Source organism: Engystomops pustulosus, chromosome 1, assembly GCF_040894005.1.
Source record: "Engystomops pustulosus chromosome 1, aEngPut4.maternal, whole genome shotgun sequence".
Taxonomy (NCBI): Eukaryota; Metazoa; Chordata; class Amphibia; order Anura; family Leptodactylidae; genus Engystomops; species Engystomops pustulosus.
The window spans coordinates 291,794,586-291,814,794 of NC_092411.1; the positions used below are offsets into that span (position 1 = coordinate 291,794,586).

Here is a 20,209-nt window from a genome sequence, read left to right on the forward strand (position 1 = left end):
AGCATTTTACCTCCAACATGCTGCCCAAAATCTAATGCAAAGTAAATGGTGCAGAGTAAAAAATGTGTTTTTATTTCAAAACCGCTATTTTAGTGCCAAAGTGTCCAACTCATGCCACTTTAGACAAACATCCCTTAAATCATTCTGCAGGTTGTCCTGAGTATGGCAATGCCCCACATGTGCCAATAATAGACAGGCTGGGCATACGGCAGGGCCGAGAAGGGAAGGAGCTAAATTTTGATTTTGGTGCTCCGTTTTCACACATTTGGATTTGGATTGTCATGTCATGTTCGAAGAACCCGTGAGTTACCAGTTCAATTGAATCCCCCGAGAAGTAACACCATTTTGGAAACTACACCCCTCAAAGAATTTATCTGGGGTCGTGGTGAGAACTTTAACCCCCAAAATGCTGGCCAAAATCTAATGAAAAGTAAATGGTGCAAATATATTGTGCACAACTCATGCCACTTTAGACAAACACCCCAAAAATCATTATGTAGGTTATCCCGAGTATGACAATATGTCAGGATAAGAGTATGACCGAGTATGACAATACATATACATATGTATACAAAAATCTACAGGATGTGCACACAGGACGGCTCAGTAGGGAAAAAGCAAATTAGAGATTTTGTTGCTCCCTTTTCACTAGACTGGTGTTGTGGTTCCCCAGAGGTACCAGTACAATATAAACCCATAAGAAGTGATTCCATTTTAGGAAAGTGCACCCCTCAAAAAATTTATCTAGTGTTATATGAGCATTTCAACCCTGAGATGCTGGCCCAAATGTAATACAAAGTGAATGGGGCAGCGTAAAAATTGCATTGTTTTTTCAAATGTGTCATTGTGGTGATAAATATTTATTAAGCCCAACTCATGGCGCTGTGGATAAACACCCCCAAAATTTTTCTGTGGGTTATTAAGGGTATGGTAATATACAATGGTGGACAAGGTCCACCTGACCACGGACACGTGGACGAGTGCTGCCGGGCTTGGCCACTATATATCGCTGATATATATACCTCGGTCCAGGTATCAAAGGCCTACTATGCCTCCTCCTCCTCCCACCCCTCCTCCTCCTCCTCCTCCTCTTAATTACCATCCGTGGGCATGGCGCCATCAGTCGGTAGCTCTAGGCACAGCAGCAGTGCCATCGCTAAGCGACAGCAGGCGGTGCTCAAACTGCTGAGCCTAGGCGATAAAAGGCACACCGCCCAAGAGCTATCACAGGGCATCACGGCGCAGACTGATCTGTGGCTGGCACCGCTGAACCTGAAGCCAGGCATGGTTGTGTGTGACAACGGCCGTAACCTGGTGGCGGCTCTGCAACTCGGCAGACTGACACATGTTCCATGCCTGGCCCATGTGTTAAATCTCATAGTTCAGCGTTCCTCAAGACATACCCCAATCTGTCTGATTTGCTCACGAAGGTGCGCCGCATCTGTGCGCATTTCAGGAAGTCCCGCACAGATGCTGCCACTCTCAGGTCAGCGCAGCGCCGCCTCCAACTGCCCGCTCACCGACTGTTGTGCGACGTGCCCACGAGGTGGAATTCAACATTAACCATGTTATCCAGAGTTTACCAGCAACGCAGAGCGATTGTAGACTGCCAGATGTCAACTTCCACCAGAACTGGTAGTCAGGTCAGTCAGCTTCCTCAAGTCTACAATGAGGAGTGGACGAGGATGTCGGATATCTGTCAGGTGCTGAGTAACTTTGAGGAGTCAACACAGATGGTCATGATGTCACTGAAGAGAATAGCGGTGTGTAAATATACAAGAAATAACTCCTACTGTATAATTGATTCACTGTTGGTGGAGATATTTTGGAGATAATTTTAAAATGTAACTTTTATTTTTATCCTTTTTTAAAATTTTTTTTTTGGAGAAACGTTCAAGGACTGGACGTACAGACATACACACATATAGACGAAGCAACTCAGTGTTTTTTGTGTGGGTGTATTTTACACTTATGTGTTGTTGTGCACAGTTCAACTCTTGTTGATGTCAGTGTTTAATCAAAACACCCATTCCCACTGAGTGGAATTTCTAATATTTTTGCATGTGAATTATGTTGTATATAATTCACATTACTAAAACTTTACAGCAGTGAGCTACAGTGGTGTCGGTCAGAAGGCAATCACTTGGCATATCTAGGCTACATGCTGTGCCTTCTATAATATCTCTTTACTGACAGTTCTGTATTGACTGTCAGTGATTAATGCGAGAGGCTCTATTTCGAGACTTGTTTCTCTCTCACTTATGCCTATCACCTTATGTTGTGATAGAATCCGGATATTGTACAACAATGCTGGTATATTAATCTGTAATACATCCGCTTTTTACATCCTGTTAGCAGATGCATACGGTGGGTACATCTTTCCTCAATTCTTCAGCTGTGTATTAATACAGATTCTATATTGTATTGTCTTATTCGGCAACAATCTGGTAGTAATAGGTGATTAGTTAGAAGGCTCTATCTCTAGAAGATTGTTTCCATCACAATTCCAACTGTGCTCTATTAGCTGAGAGTAAACCTACATTTAGGTCTGCTAATCAGTAGTTGTTAGTCATCAGATGCAGTTGCAGTCCACATCCTGGTGGTGGATGCCGACGGCAATAGCACTCTTTCACAACCGATCAGCTGTTAGTCAATCTAGGTTCTAATCTCTCATAGCTAGACTGCACTCTCACTGCGGTTTCGCTAATTAGATTCACTTCTACTGTATCCGCATACATGAAACCCTATGACCCGACGCGTTTCTTATGCCACAATTCATCAGGGGTCTTTGTTTTTGGCTAATTTCACTTAACGTGTATGCATTATAGGTCCGTGCTGTGCGCACGTCGGCCTATTACTAGCCGCGGTGCGCGCTGTTACAGCCCTGTTTATATTGCAGATCCTGGCACGTCACCGCTGACGTGCCTTCATTTGTGTCCAATCGGCTGACTTAATGTGTTTCGAAGGTGTGTCAGTGCATTGGCCAATCAGATACTTTTGGGGAGGTGCCCTAGTTGTCTGATACATCCCCCTGGTTGCTTCCTGCACTGATTCGTAAGTAGAGTGGGAGTGTTTGAGTGTATCAAGGAGTTTTGCTCCTATTGCTGATTACACTTCATTGCTTTTTCCAGAATTGTCCGATTAAAGCCTTTCTCTTGTTCATACTTACTTTGTTATTCACATTTGTTGTCGATCCCAGAAAGGATCTGCACCCGATCGATTCCGATCATGAAGAGGATCTGACGTGAAGTATCACTGATAGTTTATTTATTTAAGGAACACAGATGGTCAGTGGCGATGCCACCATCATCAGCCTCACCATCCTGCTGCTTGGCCTGTTGAAAAACTCTCTGGTCAGCATGAAGTCGGAAGCTTTTGCGCTCGTCACAAGAGACGGGGGAAGAAGATTCCCTTGTTGATAGCCAAAGCACCCTTAGGTCTGTTTCTCAGCGCATATGGGAGGAGGCGGAGGAGGATGAGGAGGTAGAGGAGGAGAATGTTGGCGAGACAGAAGAGGGGACCATTGTTCAGTCCTTCACTGTTCATCGTGTATGGGCGGAGGAGGAAATGGGCAGTCAGGCCAGTGAGGGGAGTGAAGTTTTGCCGTTGGGACTCTGGTGCATATGGCAGATTTCATGCTAGGCTGCCTATCCCATGACCCTCGCATTCAAAGAATTTATTCCAGCACCGATTACTGGGTATTCACTCTCCTGGACCCACGGTACAAGCAAAATCTTTCCACTCTCATCCCTGGAGAGGAAAGGAGTGTGAGAATGCATGAATACCAGAAGGCCCTGGTGCACAAGCTGAAACAGTATTTCCCTTCTGACAGCGCTAGCGGCAGAGGGCGTACTTGTGCGGGACAAGTAGCGAGGGAGAGTAGGCGAGCAGGCAGCTTGTCCAGCACTGGCAGGGGTACGCTTTACAAGGCCTTTGCCAGTTTTATGTCACCCCAGCAAGACACTGTCACCTGTCCCCAGTCTCGGCAGAGTAGGGCTGATCTTTACAGAAAGATGGTGAGGGAGTACGTAGCTGACCATACCATCGTCCTAAATGATCACATAGCACCCTACAACTACTGGGTTTCAAAGCTGGACATGTGGCACGAACTGGCGCTGTACACCTTGGAGGTTGTTGCCTGCCCTGCCGCTAGCGTGTTGTCCGAGTGGGTTTTCAGTGCAGCTGGTGGCATCATCACCGATAAGCGTACACGCCTGTCGACTGACAGCGCTGACAGGCTGATGCTTATCAAGATGAATAAATCCTGGATTTCTCTGGATTTTCATTCTCCAACAGGTGAAAGAAGCTCAACCTGAATAATGTATGCACTCCTCCTCCTCATTGTCCTCCTTCTCCTCCTCTTTGTACACTAAAGCATAGGAAACTGGCTATTTTTTGCCAGGGCCAACTGGCTCTAGCTATAGTACTCTATGTATTTAATAGACCTACCCGGTCCTCTGTTTTAAGCAATTTTTGTTTTAAATCTATTTAATTTTTCTGGAGGACCACCTACCTGCTCCTCTGGTTTGAAAACTTTTTTGGACTGCCACATACAGGCACTCAATTTATTTAATTTTTCTGGAGGACCGCCTACCTGCTCCTCTGGTTTGAAAACTTTTTTGGACTGCCACATACAGGCACTATCCAAATTAAATTGTCTCCATAGCAGCCTCCACATGTCGTCTTTTTAGCTGCCTTCACACGTTGTCTCCATTGCTACCTCCACACGTCATAGCCATAGCTGCCTCCAAAAGTCGTCCATATAGCTGCCTCCATACATGGTCTCCTTATCAAACGAACTGTGTCAGGCAGAATTTTGGGTTGTTTTCATGGCTTCCACATCAAACTTGTTAACTTTGTCGCCACCCTGCTGTGTAATCCACAAAATATACTGGCAAACTTTTATCATTTACCAATATTATTTCAGCGCTTCTTGCGCATCTGTTTACATTCCCCTCACCCGCCATATCCTAAACTTATAAGAACGCTACTACACTTGATCTTATACAAAAGGTTCTTAGAAGTGCTGTTTGGGGAGTAGCCTAGAGACAGGGGCTTGGATTGGCGAAAGCCCACCTGGCTGCGGAGCGCCAGCTCCATCTCAAGATCCAACTAACATAGTTTTAACTGCAGCACCTTTAATCTACTACTAGTTCACTGCCTCCATACATCGTCCCCTTATCAAACGAGCTGTGTCAGGCAGAATTTTCAGGTGTTTCACCAGATACATAGTGGAACGCGGCCCATCTGTCGCCGCTTTGCTGGAGACCTGAAGTTGCAATCATAGCAGCGCAATATGGATGCCCCATACTGTCGCTCTTAATCATGGAACCATTTCCGTAAAAACAATTAAAAATAGAACCACTATGCTATTCCATTATTCCTAGGTGAAATATTCAAACGACCCGGCCTGCTTTGAAAATTATAATTTTTTCAAAGTAAACGCTTCTGGCCCCCAGGCCCATTTTGGGTGGGGAGGAGCCGAGAGACAGGGGCTTGGACAGGCGAAAGCTCGCCTGGCAGTGGACCGCCAGCTCCATCCCAAGATTAGGCAGCCTCAGAGGCATCCATGCATGCTGCCCCTGCTGTTTCCTGTCCATTTTGCCTCCACGATCCTCCACAGCGTCCACCAATGTCTCATTTCAACTCTCTATACCCCAGACGCTGGAGCACAAGAGGATATGCAGCACATCATCCCCTTATCAAACGAGCTGTGTCAGGCAGAATTTTCAGGTGTTTCACCAGATACATAGTGGAACTCGGCCCATCTGTCGTCGCCCTGCTGGAGACCTGAAGTTGCAATCATAGCAGCGCAATATGAATGCCCCACACTGTCGCTCTTAATCATGGAAGTCGTCTCCATGGCTGCCTCCACATGTCGTCCCCTTATCAAAAGAGCTGTGTCAGGCTCATTTTTTGGGTGTTTCACCAGATACGTTATGGAACTTGGTCACTATGTCGACACCATGCTGTGTTATCGACTAAATATACCGTCAACCTTTTGTTCACATAGGAAATCATTTCACCTCCTTTCGTGAAACCTGAGTCCATTTAGGGTATGTCGCCATGAGACTCTCTAGCCTGCCACTGCTGCCGCTGCCTCTGCATGCCGTCCCCTATAGTGTCAGGGTCAATTATTGGATGTTTTAGATGCTATCTAGCTTCATTCAGTCACTCTGTCATGGCCATGCTGTTCCCCATAATTTTGGCATAATGGTGCGATTAAGCAGCCTCAGAGGCATCCATGCATGCTGCCCCTGCTGTTTCCTGTCCATTTCCGTGGTGTTTCCATCCTTTTCTGAGGTTCCCAGGTGTTTGGCCAAGCTTCCCTGTGCAGAGCCTTGGTCCCCTTGAAAAATGCTCGAGTCTCCCATTGACTTCAATGGGGCTCGTTATTTGAGACGAGCACTCGAGCATCGGGAAAAGTTCGTCTCGAATAACGAGTACCCGAGCATTTTAGTGCTCGCTCATCTCTAGAAATCACAGAATCCTGTGTTTAGATGGACCTGCTCAACTTTCAAATGACAGAGGGGCCTAAATAATAGCTAGACTCCATTATGGGAACTACACCCCTCAACGTATGAAAAAGCTATTTTATGAAGATTGATAACTCTTTAGGTGTTTAAGAAGGGTTAAAACAAAAGTGAGGTGCGTTCTACAAATTTAATATTTTTGACAATACATTTTGGATGGAAAATTAAACATTCGCAATGGATTAAATGAAAAAAAGGCTCAGATGTGCATTTTCAAATTGTACAGACTATATATTTTTTTTCCTTTTTTAATGTGGACCTATAGGGCTTATTTTTTGCCACAAGATGCACTTTTTTAGTACATAATTTTGGGACATGTATTTCTAATTGGTGAGATTTTATTCACTCTTTGTTGCTGGAGGAAATGAAAATAATCAATGTTTAGGAAGATTTTTTTTTTTCTGGTTGTTCACCATGCCATAAAAATAGTATTATTTTATTTTTATTCTATGGTTCGCCACGATAAAAAAAAAATACCTCATTTATATAATTTTTACATTTTTTTCCCCCCAATTTTACTGAATAAAAAGTAATTTAGCTAAATGCTGTTAATTTAAGCATCACTATTTTTTATATGCATAACTTTTTTATTTTTCGTCTGAAAAATCTGATTAAGGGCTTATTATTTGTGAGAAGCATTAACTAAAACTTTTTAGTGGTCTTATTTTAAAAAGTTTAACATTTTTTAAATAGCTTTTTAGAGCATTTTTAAAAGGGTATTAATTTTTTTTTTAAGGGATTCGCCATACGGGTCCAGTAAAGATTTTGTTTTATTTTACAGTTTGTCACAGATTCAGAAATACCAAATATTTGGGGGTTTTGTATATTTCATTTATTTTTACTGAATAAAAACTAATTTGGAGAAAATCTTGTTCATTTTAGCATCACCATATTTTCTAAAGCATGACTTCTTCGGCTGACAAATCTGGTTAAGGGATTATTTTTTGCGAAAAGAGTTGGTTATTTCTGGTTATTATACGGATTGTTACAGATGCGGCAATACCAGATATATTGGGGGGGGGGGTATTTTATACTTTATTAAGTGTTTGTAAGGCAAAGTGGTATAAGCAGAGACCCCTGCTTAACACAAAAAACTGGAAAAACCTATTGACTCGAGTATAAGCCAAGAGTGGGAAATGCATTGGTCACAGTCTCCCCAGTATATAACCAGCAAGCCCCCTGAAGTATATAGCCTGCCATGCCCTGTAGTATATAGCCTGCCTTCCACTGTAGTATACAGCCAGCCAGCCCCTTGTAGTATACAGCCAGCCAGCCCCTTGTAGTATATAGCTAGCCAGCCCCCTGTAGTATGTAGCCTGCCAGCCTCCTATAGTATATAGCCTGCCAGCCCCCTGTAGTATACAGCCTATACAGCCCCCCTGTAGTGTATAGCCTGCCAGCCCCTACATATGGCCTGCAGCCCACCTGTATATAGTCTGCCAGCCCCTGTCCCCCCCGTATATAACCTGCAGTCTCTGCCCCTAGTATATATCCTGCAGCACCTGCCCCCAATACAATGTCTGTAGGAAAAAAATACTTATTTTCCGACGCCCCCTTGCAGGTCCTCTTCGGGTCCTCGGCCCCGTGACCCCACGCTGTCTGTCGAAGGGACCGTGATGTCAGTCGCACAATGACATCATAGTGTGTGCTGATGCAGACGCACCTAATAGGATGTCTTCACAATCCCTGCGATGGACAGCGCGGGAACAGGGATCCAATGCTGGAGCATCGCTGTATAGAAGAGAATCTGACATGGGCGTCGGAAAGTGAGTACACCATTTGTTTTTTTTTTCTTGACTCGAGTATGAGCTGAGGTGAGGTTTTTCAGCACATTCAGCACAAAAACTTGGCTTATACTCGAATATATACGGTATATTTTTATTTATTTTTTATTTATTCTAATGTATTAAACTTTCCTTTTTTTAACTTATTTTACTTATACAAAATTGAACCAGCTCTGATCACTAATTCAAGTCCAATACACTGCTCCACACTACTAATTCATTGTACAGCAGTGTAAACTGTGGAAACATTCATGCACACTTTAGGGAAGAGAGTTAAAACCTCTTACTTGGAGCACAAACCACTGAAAAAGGCGCTCTACAGATTTCTGCCCAACTATAGGAGTACACCTCATTCAACTACTAATGTTGCTCCTGCCCACCTACTATTCAACAGAACTCTTCGTATCTGTATTCCTGATGTATCTACTGTGAGACCAGCAGACTTCAACAACAAGCAGAAAATAAAACAGTATGTGGACAAGAAACGTCATGCCCAGCCATCTTTTATAGAGAGGTGTGACAAAGTATGTCATAAACATAACAACCAGACCTGTCCAATTTATGACCCAGCAGGTTACCATGTAACGGAAGTATGGTCAAAGCTGAGCCAGATGGACATTCTATTACCCAGAATGCCTCACATTTCAAAGTGTTACCAGAAAAAGATGACTAGAAAATGATACTGGTGAAGCCTCTCAGACCCACATAGATGTTACTGAGAGTGACAGTTCTCAACAGGACACAGCCACCTCTTCAGTAAACAGTGTTCTTCAACAACCAAGACATCATCCAGTGAGAGAAATACAAGCCCTATCTAAACTTATTAAGGAGGCTAAATTTGGGGGTTTATATTCTGCTTATCTAGTGATGGACCATTAATGCAACATTCAAAATTCAGTTTTGAATTTAGTTTGGACTTTTTGCTGCGAGGTACCAACAGGTCATTCCTCCGCGGTGGTGGCCAAGACAAAGCACAGAATCGTAGGGCTAGGTCATGGTTGGGGACAGGCAGGAGAGGTCAGGACCGGCAGCACAGGAGTGAGTTCAGCAACGGAATTGAGATCACGACGGGAAATCAGGATAATCGCACAGGGCACCAGAGAAGCTTTCTTTAAGGCTATGAGGTACAAAGATCCTGCAGAGGACACAGGTAGGGGCTGGAATTAATAAGGGCAGGCGGCTGGCCAGTGCCAATTATCAGCACACTGGCCCTTTAAATTTTGCAGAGCCAGCCTGCACAGCAACTTACCTCTAACGGCTCCAGCGGCGGTCTCTGAGATACATATGCTTTGGCACACGCGTCCCCATCTCCTAGGGCTTGCACTCGACGGAGTGCGGGCATCATGGAGACCCCACTGGAGCTGGGAGTGGTGAGTTCCTGTGCAGGCTGGCTATGGGGCCACACGGAGGTACACATGTGCGCCTGCGATCCAGGATATGCGACTACTACTCCTCCAACGACTACTACTACACCTAACAGATCACACTGTGTTTGGTGGGGAAGGGAAAATGGACAATGTGGGGAGGATAATAGTGTGTTTTAGAGAACAGTGATGGGACAGATCGCTAGCACTCCTCTCTACAATACCATCAATCATAAAATGGCGATGTTGGAGAGCGTGGGGCTAGTAAGATTTGTGCCACAGATCGCTATCATTGGCCGTGATCATGCATCACAGGGCGAATCACATTGGTCCTGTGATGTCATCGCAGGGTTTTCCTCGACCGATGTCAGGACCACCCACCGATGTGTCATTCCGTCGCGAGACAGGGTGACGTCGCAAATCCTGAAAGTGGGTTAAAGGAGAGCTGTTATACCAGAATCTCTCAGAAGAGCCATTCTAAACAACTTGCACTCTACACATCTAGGCATAGAAGGCCGCCTACACTATATGTACAGAAATCTGTGTAATGGCCAGGTATGAATGACCACATTAAAAATTACATAGCACAATGTGCATACCTCTCAACTTTTGGGCGAGAGATAGGACAAAAAGCCCCTCCCACTTTTTTTTCTAAAACCATGCCCATTGTCCCACCCACAAGCATAGTATAATATCGCCCTAATGGCCCCCACATAGAATAATGCACCCTCATTTTGGCCAACCCCCTCATGGACCCCTATAATACCCCCTACTGGACCTTCGGCAACTTATAAAACCCTTTTTTAATTTTAGCCTTCAATTACTATCTGTACTCCTACCCCTCCTCACATGCTCTGGGCCCTGTTCTCTAAAATCCTAATATTGTGGCCTCCTGTTCTTTATTCTCCTCATATCTTGGCCTCCTGTCCTCCAGCCTACACCTCCTGTCCTCCAGCGTCATCCTGTAGATTCTTGTCCTCCAGCCACCTCCAGTCCTCCATCCTCCTCCTGTCCTCCAGCCTCCTTCTGTGCCCTCCAGCCTCTCCCTGTGGTCTATTGTCCTCCAGCCTCCTCCTCCTGTAGCCTCCTTCCCTTCAACCTTCTCCTCCTGTAGTTTCCTGTCCTCCAGCCTCCTCATGTGACTCCTGTCCTCCAACCTCCTCCTGTCAGCCAGCCTCCTCTTCTGGCCTCCTCTCCTGCAGTCTCCTCGTGTGGCCTCCTGTCCTCCAACCTCCTCCTGTAGCCCCTGTGCTCAAGCCTTTTCCTTTCCTCCAGCTTCCTCCTCCTGCCTCTTCCTGTATCCATCTGTCCTCCAGCCTCATCCTGTCTTCCAGCCTCCTCCTCCATCCTCATCTTGCCCTCCAGCCTCCTCCTCCAGCCTCTTCCTGTAGCCTCCTGTCCTCCAGCCTCATCGTGTGGCCTCCAGCCTTTTCATGTGGCCACCTGTCCCCCAGCCTGCTCCTCCTGTAGCCTACTGTCCTCAAGAGTCCTCATATGGCCCCTGTCCTCCATCCTCCTCTTATGGCCTCCTGTCCTCCAGCCTCCTCCTGCATCCTCCTGTCCTTCAGCCTCCTCCTGTAGCCCCCTTTCTTCAAGCCTCCTTCTGTCCTCCAGCCCCCTTATCCAGCCACTTCCTGGAGCCTCCTGTCCTCCAGCCTCCTCCTGTCCTCCAGGCTCCTCCTGTCCTCCAGGCTCCTCCTGTCCTCCAGGCTCCTCCTGTCCTCCAGCCTCACCCTGTCCTCCAACCTCATCCTGTCCGCCAGCCTCCTCCCCCAGTCTTTGCCTGTAGCCTCCTATCCAAAAACTGGGACTGTTGGGAGGTATGTGTGTGCAACCACATGCAATTCTAAATAGGTCATGGACAAAGATAGGCACATTCCTCTTCACATGAAATGACAAAGAATACCTGATCAAAGTGGACTATTTCTCCAAGTTCTGGGAAGTGGGCTATGCGCAGGATACAAGAACTCAAGACCTATTTTGCCAGGTATGGCATTCCTGATACTATTTTCTCTGACAATGCTGCTCAATTTACTTCAGAAGAGTTTAAATGATTCAGCAAGACATGGGAATTTGACCATCAGAAATCATCTCCAGGATATGAGTAATGGAAAAGCAAAGGCAGCAGTAAAAACAGTTAAATACTAATGTGAAAAGCAAATCAGACAGGTTCAGACATATACCTGTCTATACTGGGTCACAGAAACGCCCCCACACAAGGCCTCCACAGCAGTAAGAGGCTCAGGAGTAGATGAATCCGGGCCACTCTTACCAACTGCTAGTCATTTGCTGAAGCCAATGCTTGTGGAACAAATTGGTGATCAATTTGGAAAAAAGTCAAGAGATTTATAATCTATTATAATTAATCGGCAAAAGATCTGCCTGAACTTTATAGAAATGTTAATATGTGGTGTGGGAAAACCGCTATCTGTCTTACAGGCAGATGAAATGCTGGTGGTAAAAGCCCTGGGTTTGTCTGCAGTAACCCAAGGGTTAATGCAGACATGATAAGCAGGAATAGTCTGTTTTGTCTGTGTTGGCCTAGCTAACACAGACACATTGGTAATGTCCGTACTGGGCCTGCTTATTATGGAGTAGGGGTAGGCTGGTAGTGGGACTCCTACTCCACCCGGGCTTCGGTCCTGGGCTTTTGTATAGCCCACAGGTGCAGGTCACAGGCCTCGTTAGGGCCTGATTTAGTCTGCAGGCCAGAAGCAGTAGGAGAGGCCCTACCTGGAGAGCTGAAAGCGAGATTGCATTCTCACAGCAAAGGTAACTGAGGGTCTCCTGTCTTGCTGCTGGCCAAGAGCGTGTGCCAGGCAGCCTGGTACCCGGATAGCTAGGGTCCTCAAAATGTATTAGACAGCGCCTAGCCGGGCAGGAATTACTTTTATAATGTTTTTGCATGTGCCTAAGCCAAGGCTGAATTTGTGTTCTGTTTTGCAAGTGTGAATAAACACTTAAGTTGGACTTTAAACCTGCGTGTGTCCCTGCTTCCTGCACTGCTACCTGTCAACTACCAGAGCAATTCCCCACAGTGGATACAGCCAAGTAGAAAGTATGACAAACAAAGACAAAAGGCAAAGGTAGTCCAGAAACTAGGGCCTCATACTAATGGAGTTAAAACAGAGGACAGACGGAGACTAAGGGGAAATCCATATGAGCGGATGTGTGCCATGACCTGCAAGGCAATGGCTACTTCATAGCAAGCTGAGCGGCCATGCTGCTAACCTGGATGGGAATAGGACCTGTCCCTGTGTTGGTGCCAGTTTTGGGGCAAGCTCACGACTGCTAATTAGTCTGAAGTAGATACTAGCAGGAAGGAGGCCATGGATACAAATAAAAGAAGATACCACAGTCACGGTGCCTGGATCTATTAGTAAGTGTCAGGTTTATCATGATGGATTTTGATGGTAGATTTCCTTTTTTCTGAGATGCATATTCTGCACCCTACAGCATTTAAGGTGGTACCTTGTCTGTGTTACATTCCTTTTCGGGCTGTGGTTATCTAGGTCTTCTATGCATAGTAACTCGGTATGGAGCCTCTGACAGGTGCACTCAAACACAAATACCGTATATACTCATGTATAAGCCGAGTTTTTCAGCACAAAAAATGTGCTGAAAAACGTCCCCTCGGCTTATACACGAGTCTATTATTAAAAAAAATTACCCAGTTAAAAAAAATAAACTTAAATACTCACCCTCCGACGTCAGCGCGACTCCCCGATGTCGGTGCGGCTTACCGATGTCCCCCATGTCAGCGCGTCCCGTCTTCTTTCTTCTCCGCGGCTCCTCTTCTCTCTTCTTTCTTCCGGCACGGACGCGGCCATGTTTTCTTCATGGCCGCGCATACTATAATGTCAGCAGCGGCCGCGTTATAGTATGCGCCTGCTAGAAGAAAACATAGCCGCGTCCATGTCGGAAGAAAGAAGAGGAGCCATGGAGAAGAAAGAAGACGCGGCGCGCTGACATCGGGGACATCGGTAAGCCGCGCTGACATCGGAGGGTGAGTATTTAAGTTTATTTTTTTAAGGTCCTTGGGGGCAGGCTGCTGTATACTACTAGGGGCTGCTGTATACTACTAGGGGCTGCTGTATACTACTAGGGTCTGCTGTATACTACTAGGGGCTTGCTGTATACTACTAGGGGCTTGTTGTATACCACTAGGAGCTTGCTGTATACCACTAGGGGCTTGCTGTATACTACTAAGGGCTGCTGTATACTACTAGGGGCTTGCTGTATACTACTAGGGGCAGGCTGTATACTACTAGGGGCAGGCTGTATACTACTAGGGGCAGGCTGTATACTACTAGGGGCTTGCTGTATTCTACTAGGGCTGCTGTATACTACTAGGGGCTTGCTGTATACTACTAGGGCTGCTGTATACTACTAGGGGCTTGCTGTATACTACTAGGGGCTGCTGTGTACTACTAGGGGCTTGCTGTATACTACTAGGGGCTTGCTGTATACTACTAGGAGCTTGCTGTATACTACTAGGGGCTTGCTGTATACTACTAGGAGCTTGCTGTATACTACTAGGGGCTTGCTGTATACTTCTAGGAGCTTGCTGTATACTACTAGGGGCTTGCTGTATACTTCTAGGGGCTGCTGTATACTACTAGGGGCTTGCTGTATACTACTGGGGCAGGCTGTATACTACTAGGGGCAGGCTGTATACTACTAGGGGCAGGCTGTATACTACTAGGGGCTTGCTGTATACTACTAGGGTCTGCTGTATACTACTGGTGGCTGATGTATAGTACTAGGGGCTTGCTGTATACTACTAGGGGCTGCTAAATACAAGATGGGGGCTGGCAGGCTGTATACTACTGGGGGCAGGCTGTATACTACTGGGGGCTGATGTATAGTACTAGGGGCTTGCTGTATACTACTAGGGGCTGCTAAATACTACATGGGGGCTGGCAGGCTGTATACTACTGGGGGCTGGCAGGCTGTATACTATTGGTGGGGGGCTTGACCAATGCATTTACCACCCTCGGCTTATACTCGAGTCAGTAGTTTTTCCCAGTTTTTTTGGTGGTAAAATTAGGGGTCTCGGCTTATACTCGGGTCGGCTATACTCGAGTATATAAGGTACTTGTTATCCTGAAAATATCAAAAAAATAAAAGATCCGTCCAATATTTTGCCTTTCCTGTTTTACAGATCAACAATGGAGCTACAGACTATTCCCTGACTGATAGACTCCTCTATCCACGTGTTTTCCGGACAGTACATAACGACCATGTATACAATATGGCAGTAACCAAACTGTTACATCACTTTGGATGGACCTGGGTCGGGATTTTAGTAACAGATGATGACGCCGGAGAAAAAGAGCTACAAGTACTAATAAAATATATGGAAGAATACGGGATCTGTGTCGCCTTCACTATGAAATTAAAGAAACCAATTCCTAATAAATATAACAGGATTCTAGAGACTATAAAGAATTCCGGAGTCGGTGTGGTTGTACTATGTGGACCTTTTACTGAGAATCTACATTTTTATTTACATGAGTGGTATCCTACATGTTATTATAACATGACATTCATTCTGCCTCCTCCTTGGGCCTCCAGTGCCCCCATTATAGAACATCAAATGACAGAATTTAATGGAAGTTTAGCTGTAGGATATTTCTCATCACCTATTCCTGGGGTCGAAGAATTTGCAAAACGTCACAGCCTTTTACCCAACATGTATACATATGGAAGCACAGTTACAAACTTAGAAATATTATTTGGATATAATAATAATGATTCCTTCTTATCATACAACGTAAGAAGGAAGGCCAATATGACCATGCACTTTGCTGTGCCGAGACTTAGATACTTACTGTCTTCAGGGGTGACTCCTAGACTCTATCACAGTGTGGAAGTCATGGCCCTCGCTCTACATGAAATGTTCTTATCTCTCAGCGATAAATATCCAAGACAGTCCATTGTGCCGAGATTAAAACATCAAATGAAAAAGGTAACACATTGTTTTTTGTATTATTTAACAAGCTTCACATACCTATATCTATACTGTATATGTAGGAAATTATTTGGGGGAAATACAGTATATAGCCATCATGTATTCCCATGCTATAATAGATGACCTCCAAATGGCACAAAAGAATATATATTAACCCCTTCCTGATGCAGGATATAATAGTACTTCACGGCAGCACATGGGAGGTGACTTCCTAGTTTATGACACCGGCTCACATACCCTCCTGCAGCACCTACAATGAGAGGTAACTCTGATCACAGGTATTAACTGCTTACAACTAGAGATTGGCGAATCAATTCTAACTTCAGTTAGAATTTCAGCAAAAATTCAATTTGCCACGAAGCCGAAGTTTATGCTGAATCGCGGGAACAACATTTTTTTTCCATTCTTTTTTCAACTAAATTGGCGCGAGAACAACGTGTTACATGGGGGAGAGAACTCTGGGAAGGAGAAAGGAACACCCCCGATGACATCTGCAGACCTGTAAGCCAATCAGTGACTGGCAGGCTTATGTGATGTCACACAGCCCTATAAAACCAGCCATTTTCTATCTCAGCACTTCACACTTCATGTAGCGTCCAGATGTTATATTGTACCTTGCTGTGTGACTAGGCACTCTTCCCCTGGGAGTGGCTGGAAAGGAGCAGTTCCCCCCCCCCACCCTTGGGAAACTGCTCCTCCATGTGTCCTTTTCAAATATATGAAAACATCCATCACTTTCTTAGCAATGCCCCCTGCTCCTCTACAGCCAATCCCGAGTGAGGGGAGTTACTCATTTATTTGAAAAGGTCACATGGAGGAGCAGTTCCCCAAGGGTGGGGGGGGGGGCTGCTCCTTTCCAGCCACTCCCAGGTGCCTAGTGCCTAGTCACACAACAAGGTACAATATAACATATCTTTTTTTCTGTAAAACCTATTTTTTATACAAAAACAATTTGGCAGTGTATGTACTATACTCTGTGGGGACTGGGGGAGTGCTAAAAATGGGTCTCCTGGTGACAGGTTCCCTTTAATACATGCAGTGCCTTGTGAAAGTATTCGCCCCCCTTGAACTTTTCTACCTATTGCCACATTTCAGGCTTTAAACATAAAGATATAACAATGTAATTTTTTTTGGTGAATAATCAGCAACAAGTGGGACACAATTGTGAAGTGGAACAAAGTTTATTGGATATTTTGAAGTCTTTTAAAAAATAATAAACTGAAAGGTGGGGTGCAATATTTACGCCTCCTTAAGTTAATACTTTGTAGCACCTCCTTTTGCTGTGATTACAGCTGAAAGTCGCTTGGGGTATCAGGACTATAACAGTTTTGCACATAGAGAGACAGAAATTGAGGTCAGATGGGGAGCGTTTGTGAACAGCAGTTTTCAGCTCTTTCCATAGATTCTCCAATGGATTCAGGTCTGGATGTGACTTGGCCATTCTAACACCTGGATACGTTTATTTGTGAACAAATAGTTTCTTCATATGATATAGACATCTTTAGCACATCACATGGGGAGCGCTGAGTCTCACCGCTACATTCTACTGATGTTGAGATCGAGGCCGTCCGGTTTGTGTTGAGTCAGCTGTTGCCGGTGTCCCAGCATTATTATAAATAAAACAGCCTGGGCCCAGGAGCCTTAGTCCTATGGAGCACCAGAATTCCTATACATCCCGGCCTGGTCATTATTATGTTTTAGCATCAAAGTGGTGTCAGTATGGACATAACCTAACAATACATATGTTATTAGAGATTACAAATCATTGTATTGTTAGACATCTTTGTATTAGTAATATTGGTGGCACATTAAATCACTTGGCCTAACACATTTTAACATAGTTACTATATAGCACTATATCCCCGTTCTGTCCGTTGCAGGGATCGTGATGTCAGCAGCTATTGTCACGATCCCTGTATGCTATATACTCAAGGGGCTGGCATGCTATATACTACAGGGGCTGGCAGGCTATATACTACAGGGGCTGGCATGCTATATACTACAGGAGCTGGTATGTTATATACTACAGGGGCTGGCAGGCTATATACTACAGGGGCTGGCATGCTAAATACTACAGGAACTGGCATGTTATATACTACAGGGGCTGGCAGGCTATATACTACAGGGGCTGGCATGCTATATACTACAAGGCCTGGCAGGCTATATACTTCAGGGGCTATGACGCTATATACTACAGGTTCTTCAGACCCCCTAGGTTACATTAGCCCTAGGTTGTCTGATCGACCACTACTACAGTTCGGCATTATATGGGGCTTTTCCTCCTCATTCATTACAATGTTCTAATTGCACATTGTAATGAAAGGGTTAAAATGAGTCTTTGGAAAAGCCGAGGCTGTCGTGCATTATTACATCACATATCTGGAAGGGGTTAATATATTTTATCTGTACCAAGGGACACATGATCTATCAAGAGCTCACCATAAAAGGGTAAATATGGAAATCTGGTGCAGTATTCTTTTTTTTGTGTGTCGAGCACAGAATATCATAATAACCCTCAATATGGATGTGAAAATTTTAGCAGAAAAACAAAAAAAAGATGGAAAATTTTGTGTTTGAAGAGACAATAAGTAAAGACATAAATGGAAGAAATGTTAAAGTACTGTAAGGTATAAAAACTTTTGCACAGCTTTGCAATAAGCTAAAATAAGCAATTCTCTCATTTACACCCATTAGCTATCTTCAGCCATTTGCCAGCTAGAAGAGGTGTTACCTTGCCCCTGTCTTTGTTTGGTTGGTATCCATGGGAATCCATAGCTAAACTGAGGAGAGGAGATGTTGTTGGGAGGGGTTACTAGCATATGCACGCTCATAATCAGTAGCTGCTGGATGCAGTAGAATATCAGTCCTTGCAACATATAAAAAGATCCAGGACCTGCAGTGATGTCATAAACATGTGATTGGGAATAGTAATGTGTGTGCACATACTGTGATGTTGTCATGTGTTCATCTTCCAATTTCTATGTAGGTGTTTTAAAGTGTAGTTGAACATGTATTAATATATCTTTTTCTTTGTGATGTAGTATGATGAGCTCCAGCGCTCTGTGTCTACCCTATCTTGCTCTTCACTAGATCTCTGTACAAGCAGTAACACAAATTCTATGTCCTGATTGACTGAGCCCCTGCAGCACGTTCATGTGAATACCCTGAGTGCTATTGGCCTCACTGCCCTTAGCTGATGTCACAACCCAGAAGTCCCACCCACTTAAGAAAAAGCTGAGAGGATATTACTGATAACCTCATAAATGTATTAGTTCTATGTTTCAGGAGATGAAAAAGCCAGAACCATGATTGTTGGAATTGTTGTCAGAGGTTCTCTCCAGCTGTGCTAAAAATATGTTTTGTCAAGTAACTTTACGGTGCCACTATAAATTATCAGAGATTTTTAGAAAATCAGTAAATTTACTTTACAAAAAGATTCGACAACACTGGGAAATTAAAGCTTTAAGGCAGTATATTGCATCCAAAAGAGTGCCTACTAGAGATGAGCGAGCAGTAAAATGCTCGGGTACTCATTATTCGAGACAAACTTTTCCCGATGCTCGAGTGCTCGTCTCGAATAACGAGCCCCATTGAAGTCAATGGGAGACTCGAGCATTTTTCAAGGGGACCAAGGATCTGCACAGGGAAGCTTGGCCAAACACCTGGGAACCTCAGAAAAGGATGGAAACACCACGGAAATGGACAGGATACAGCAGGGGCAGCATGCATGGATGCCTCTGAGGCTGCTTAATCGCACCATTATGCCAAAAGTATGGGCAACAGCATGGCAATGACAGAGTGACCGAATGAGGCTAGATAGCATCTAAAACATCCAATAATTGACCCTGACACTATAGGGGACTATGCAGAGGCAGCGGCAGCAGCGGCAGGCTAGAGAGTGTCTTGGCAACATACCCCAAATGGACTCAGGCTTAAAACCAATGGGTGGCACAGAGGAACCAAAGGAGGTGAGCAAGAAGCGTTCAAATAATATCGGTAAATGATAAAAGTTTGCCAGTATATTTTGTGGATTACACAGCAGGGTGGCGACAAAGTTAACAAGTTTGATGAGGAATCCATGAAAACAACCCAAAATTCTGCCTGACACAGCTCGTTTGATAAGGGGACCATGTATGGAGGTAGTGAACTAGTAGTAGATTAAAGGTGCTGCAGTTAAAACTATGTTAGTTGGATCTTGGGATGGAGCTGGCGCTCCGCTGCCAGGCGAGCTTTCGCCAATCCACGCCCCTGTCTCTAGGCTACTCCCCAAACAGCACTTCTAAGAACCTTTTGTATAAGATCAAGTGTAGTAGCGTTCTTATAAGTTTAGGATATGGCGGGTGAGGGGAATGTAAACAGATGCGCAAGAAGCGCTGAAATAATATCGGTAAATGATAAAAGTTTGCCAGTATATTTTGTGGATTACACAGCAGGGTGGCGACAAAGTTAACAAGTTTGATGTGGAAGCCATGAAAACAACCCAAAATTCTGCCTGACACAGCTCGTTTGATAAGGGGACCATGTATGGAGGCAGTGAACTAGTAGTAGATTAAA

General features: G+C 44.7%; 2 protein-coding genes across 2 annotated transcripts in view; both read left to right on the forward strand.

The window, feature by feature from the left end:
• The window catches only part of LOC140113606 (vomeronasal type-2 receptor 26-like), a 174,578-nt gene that overhangs the window by 99,130 nt on the left and 55,239 nt on the right, over positions 1 to 20,209 (forward strand). The window lies entirely within an intron of this gene.
• Positions 1 to 20,209, forward strand: part of LOC140129283 (vomeronasal type-2 receptor 1-like) — a 58,408-nt gene that overhangs the window by 31,995 nt on the left and 6,204 nt on the right. The window contains exon 3 of the mRNA XM_072150726.1: positions 14,846 to 15,739. Within this exon, the coding sequence (XP_072006827.1) occupies positions 14,846 to 15,739 (894 nt within the window). The remainder of the gene's footprint in view (positions 1 to 14,845; positions 15,740 to 20,209) is intronic.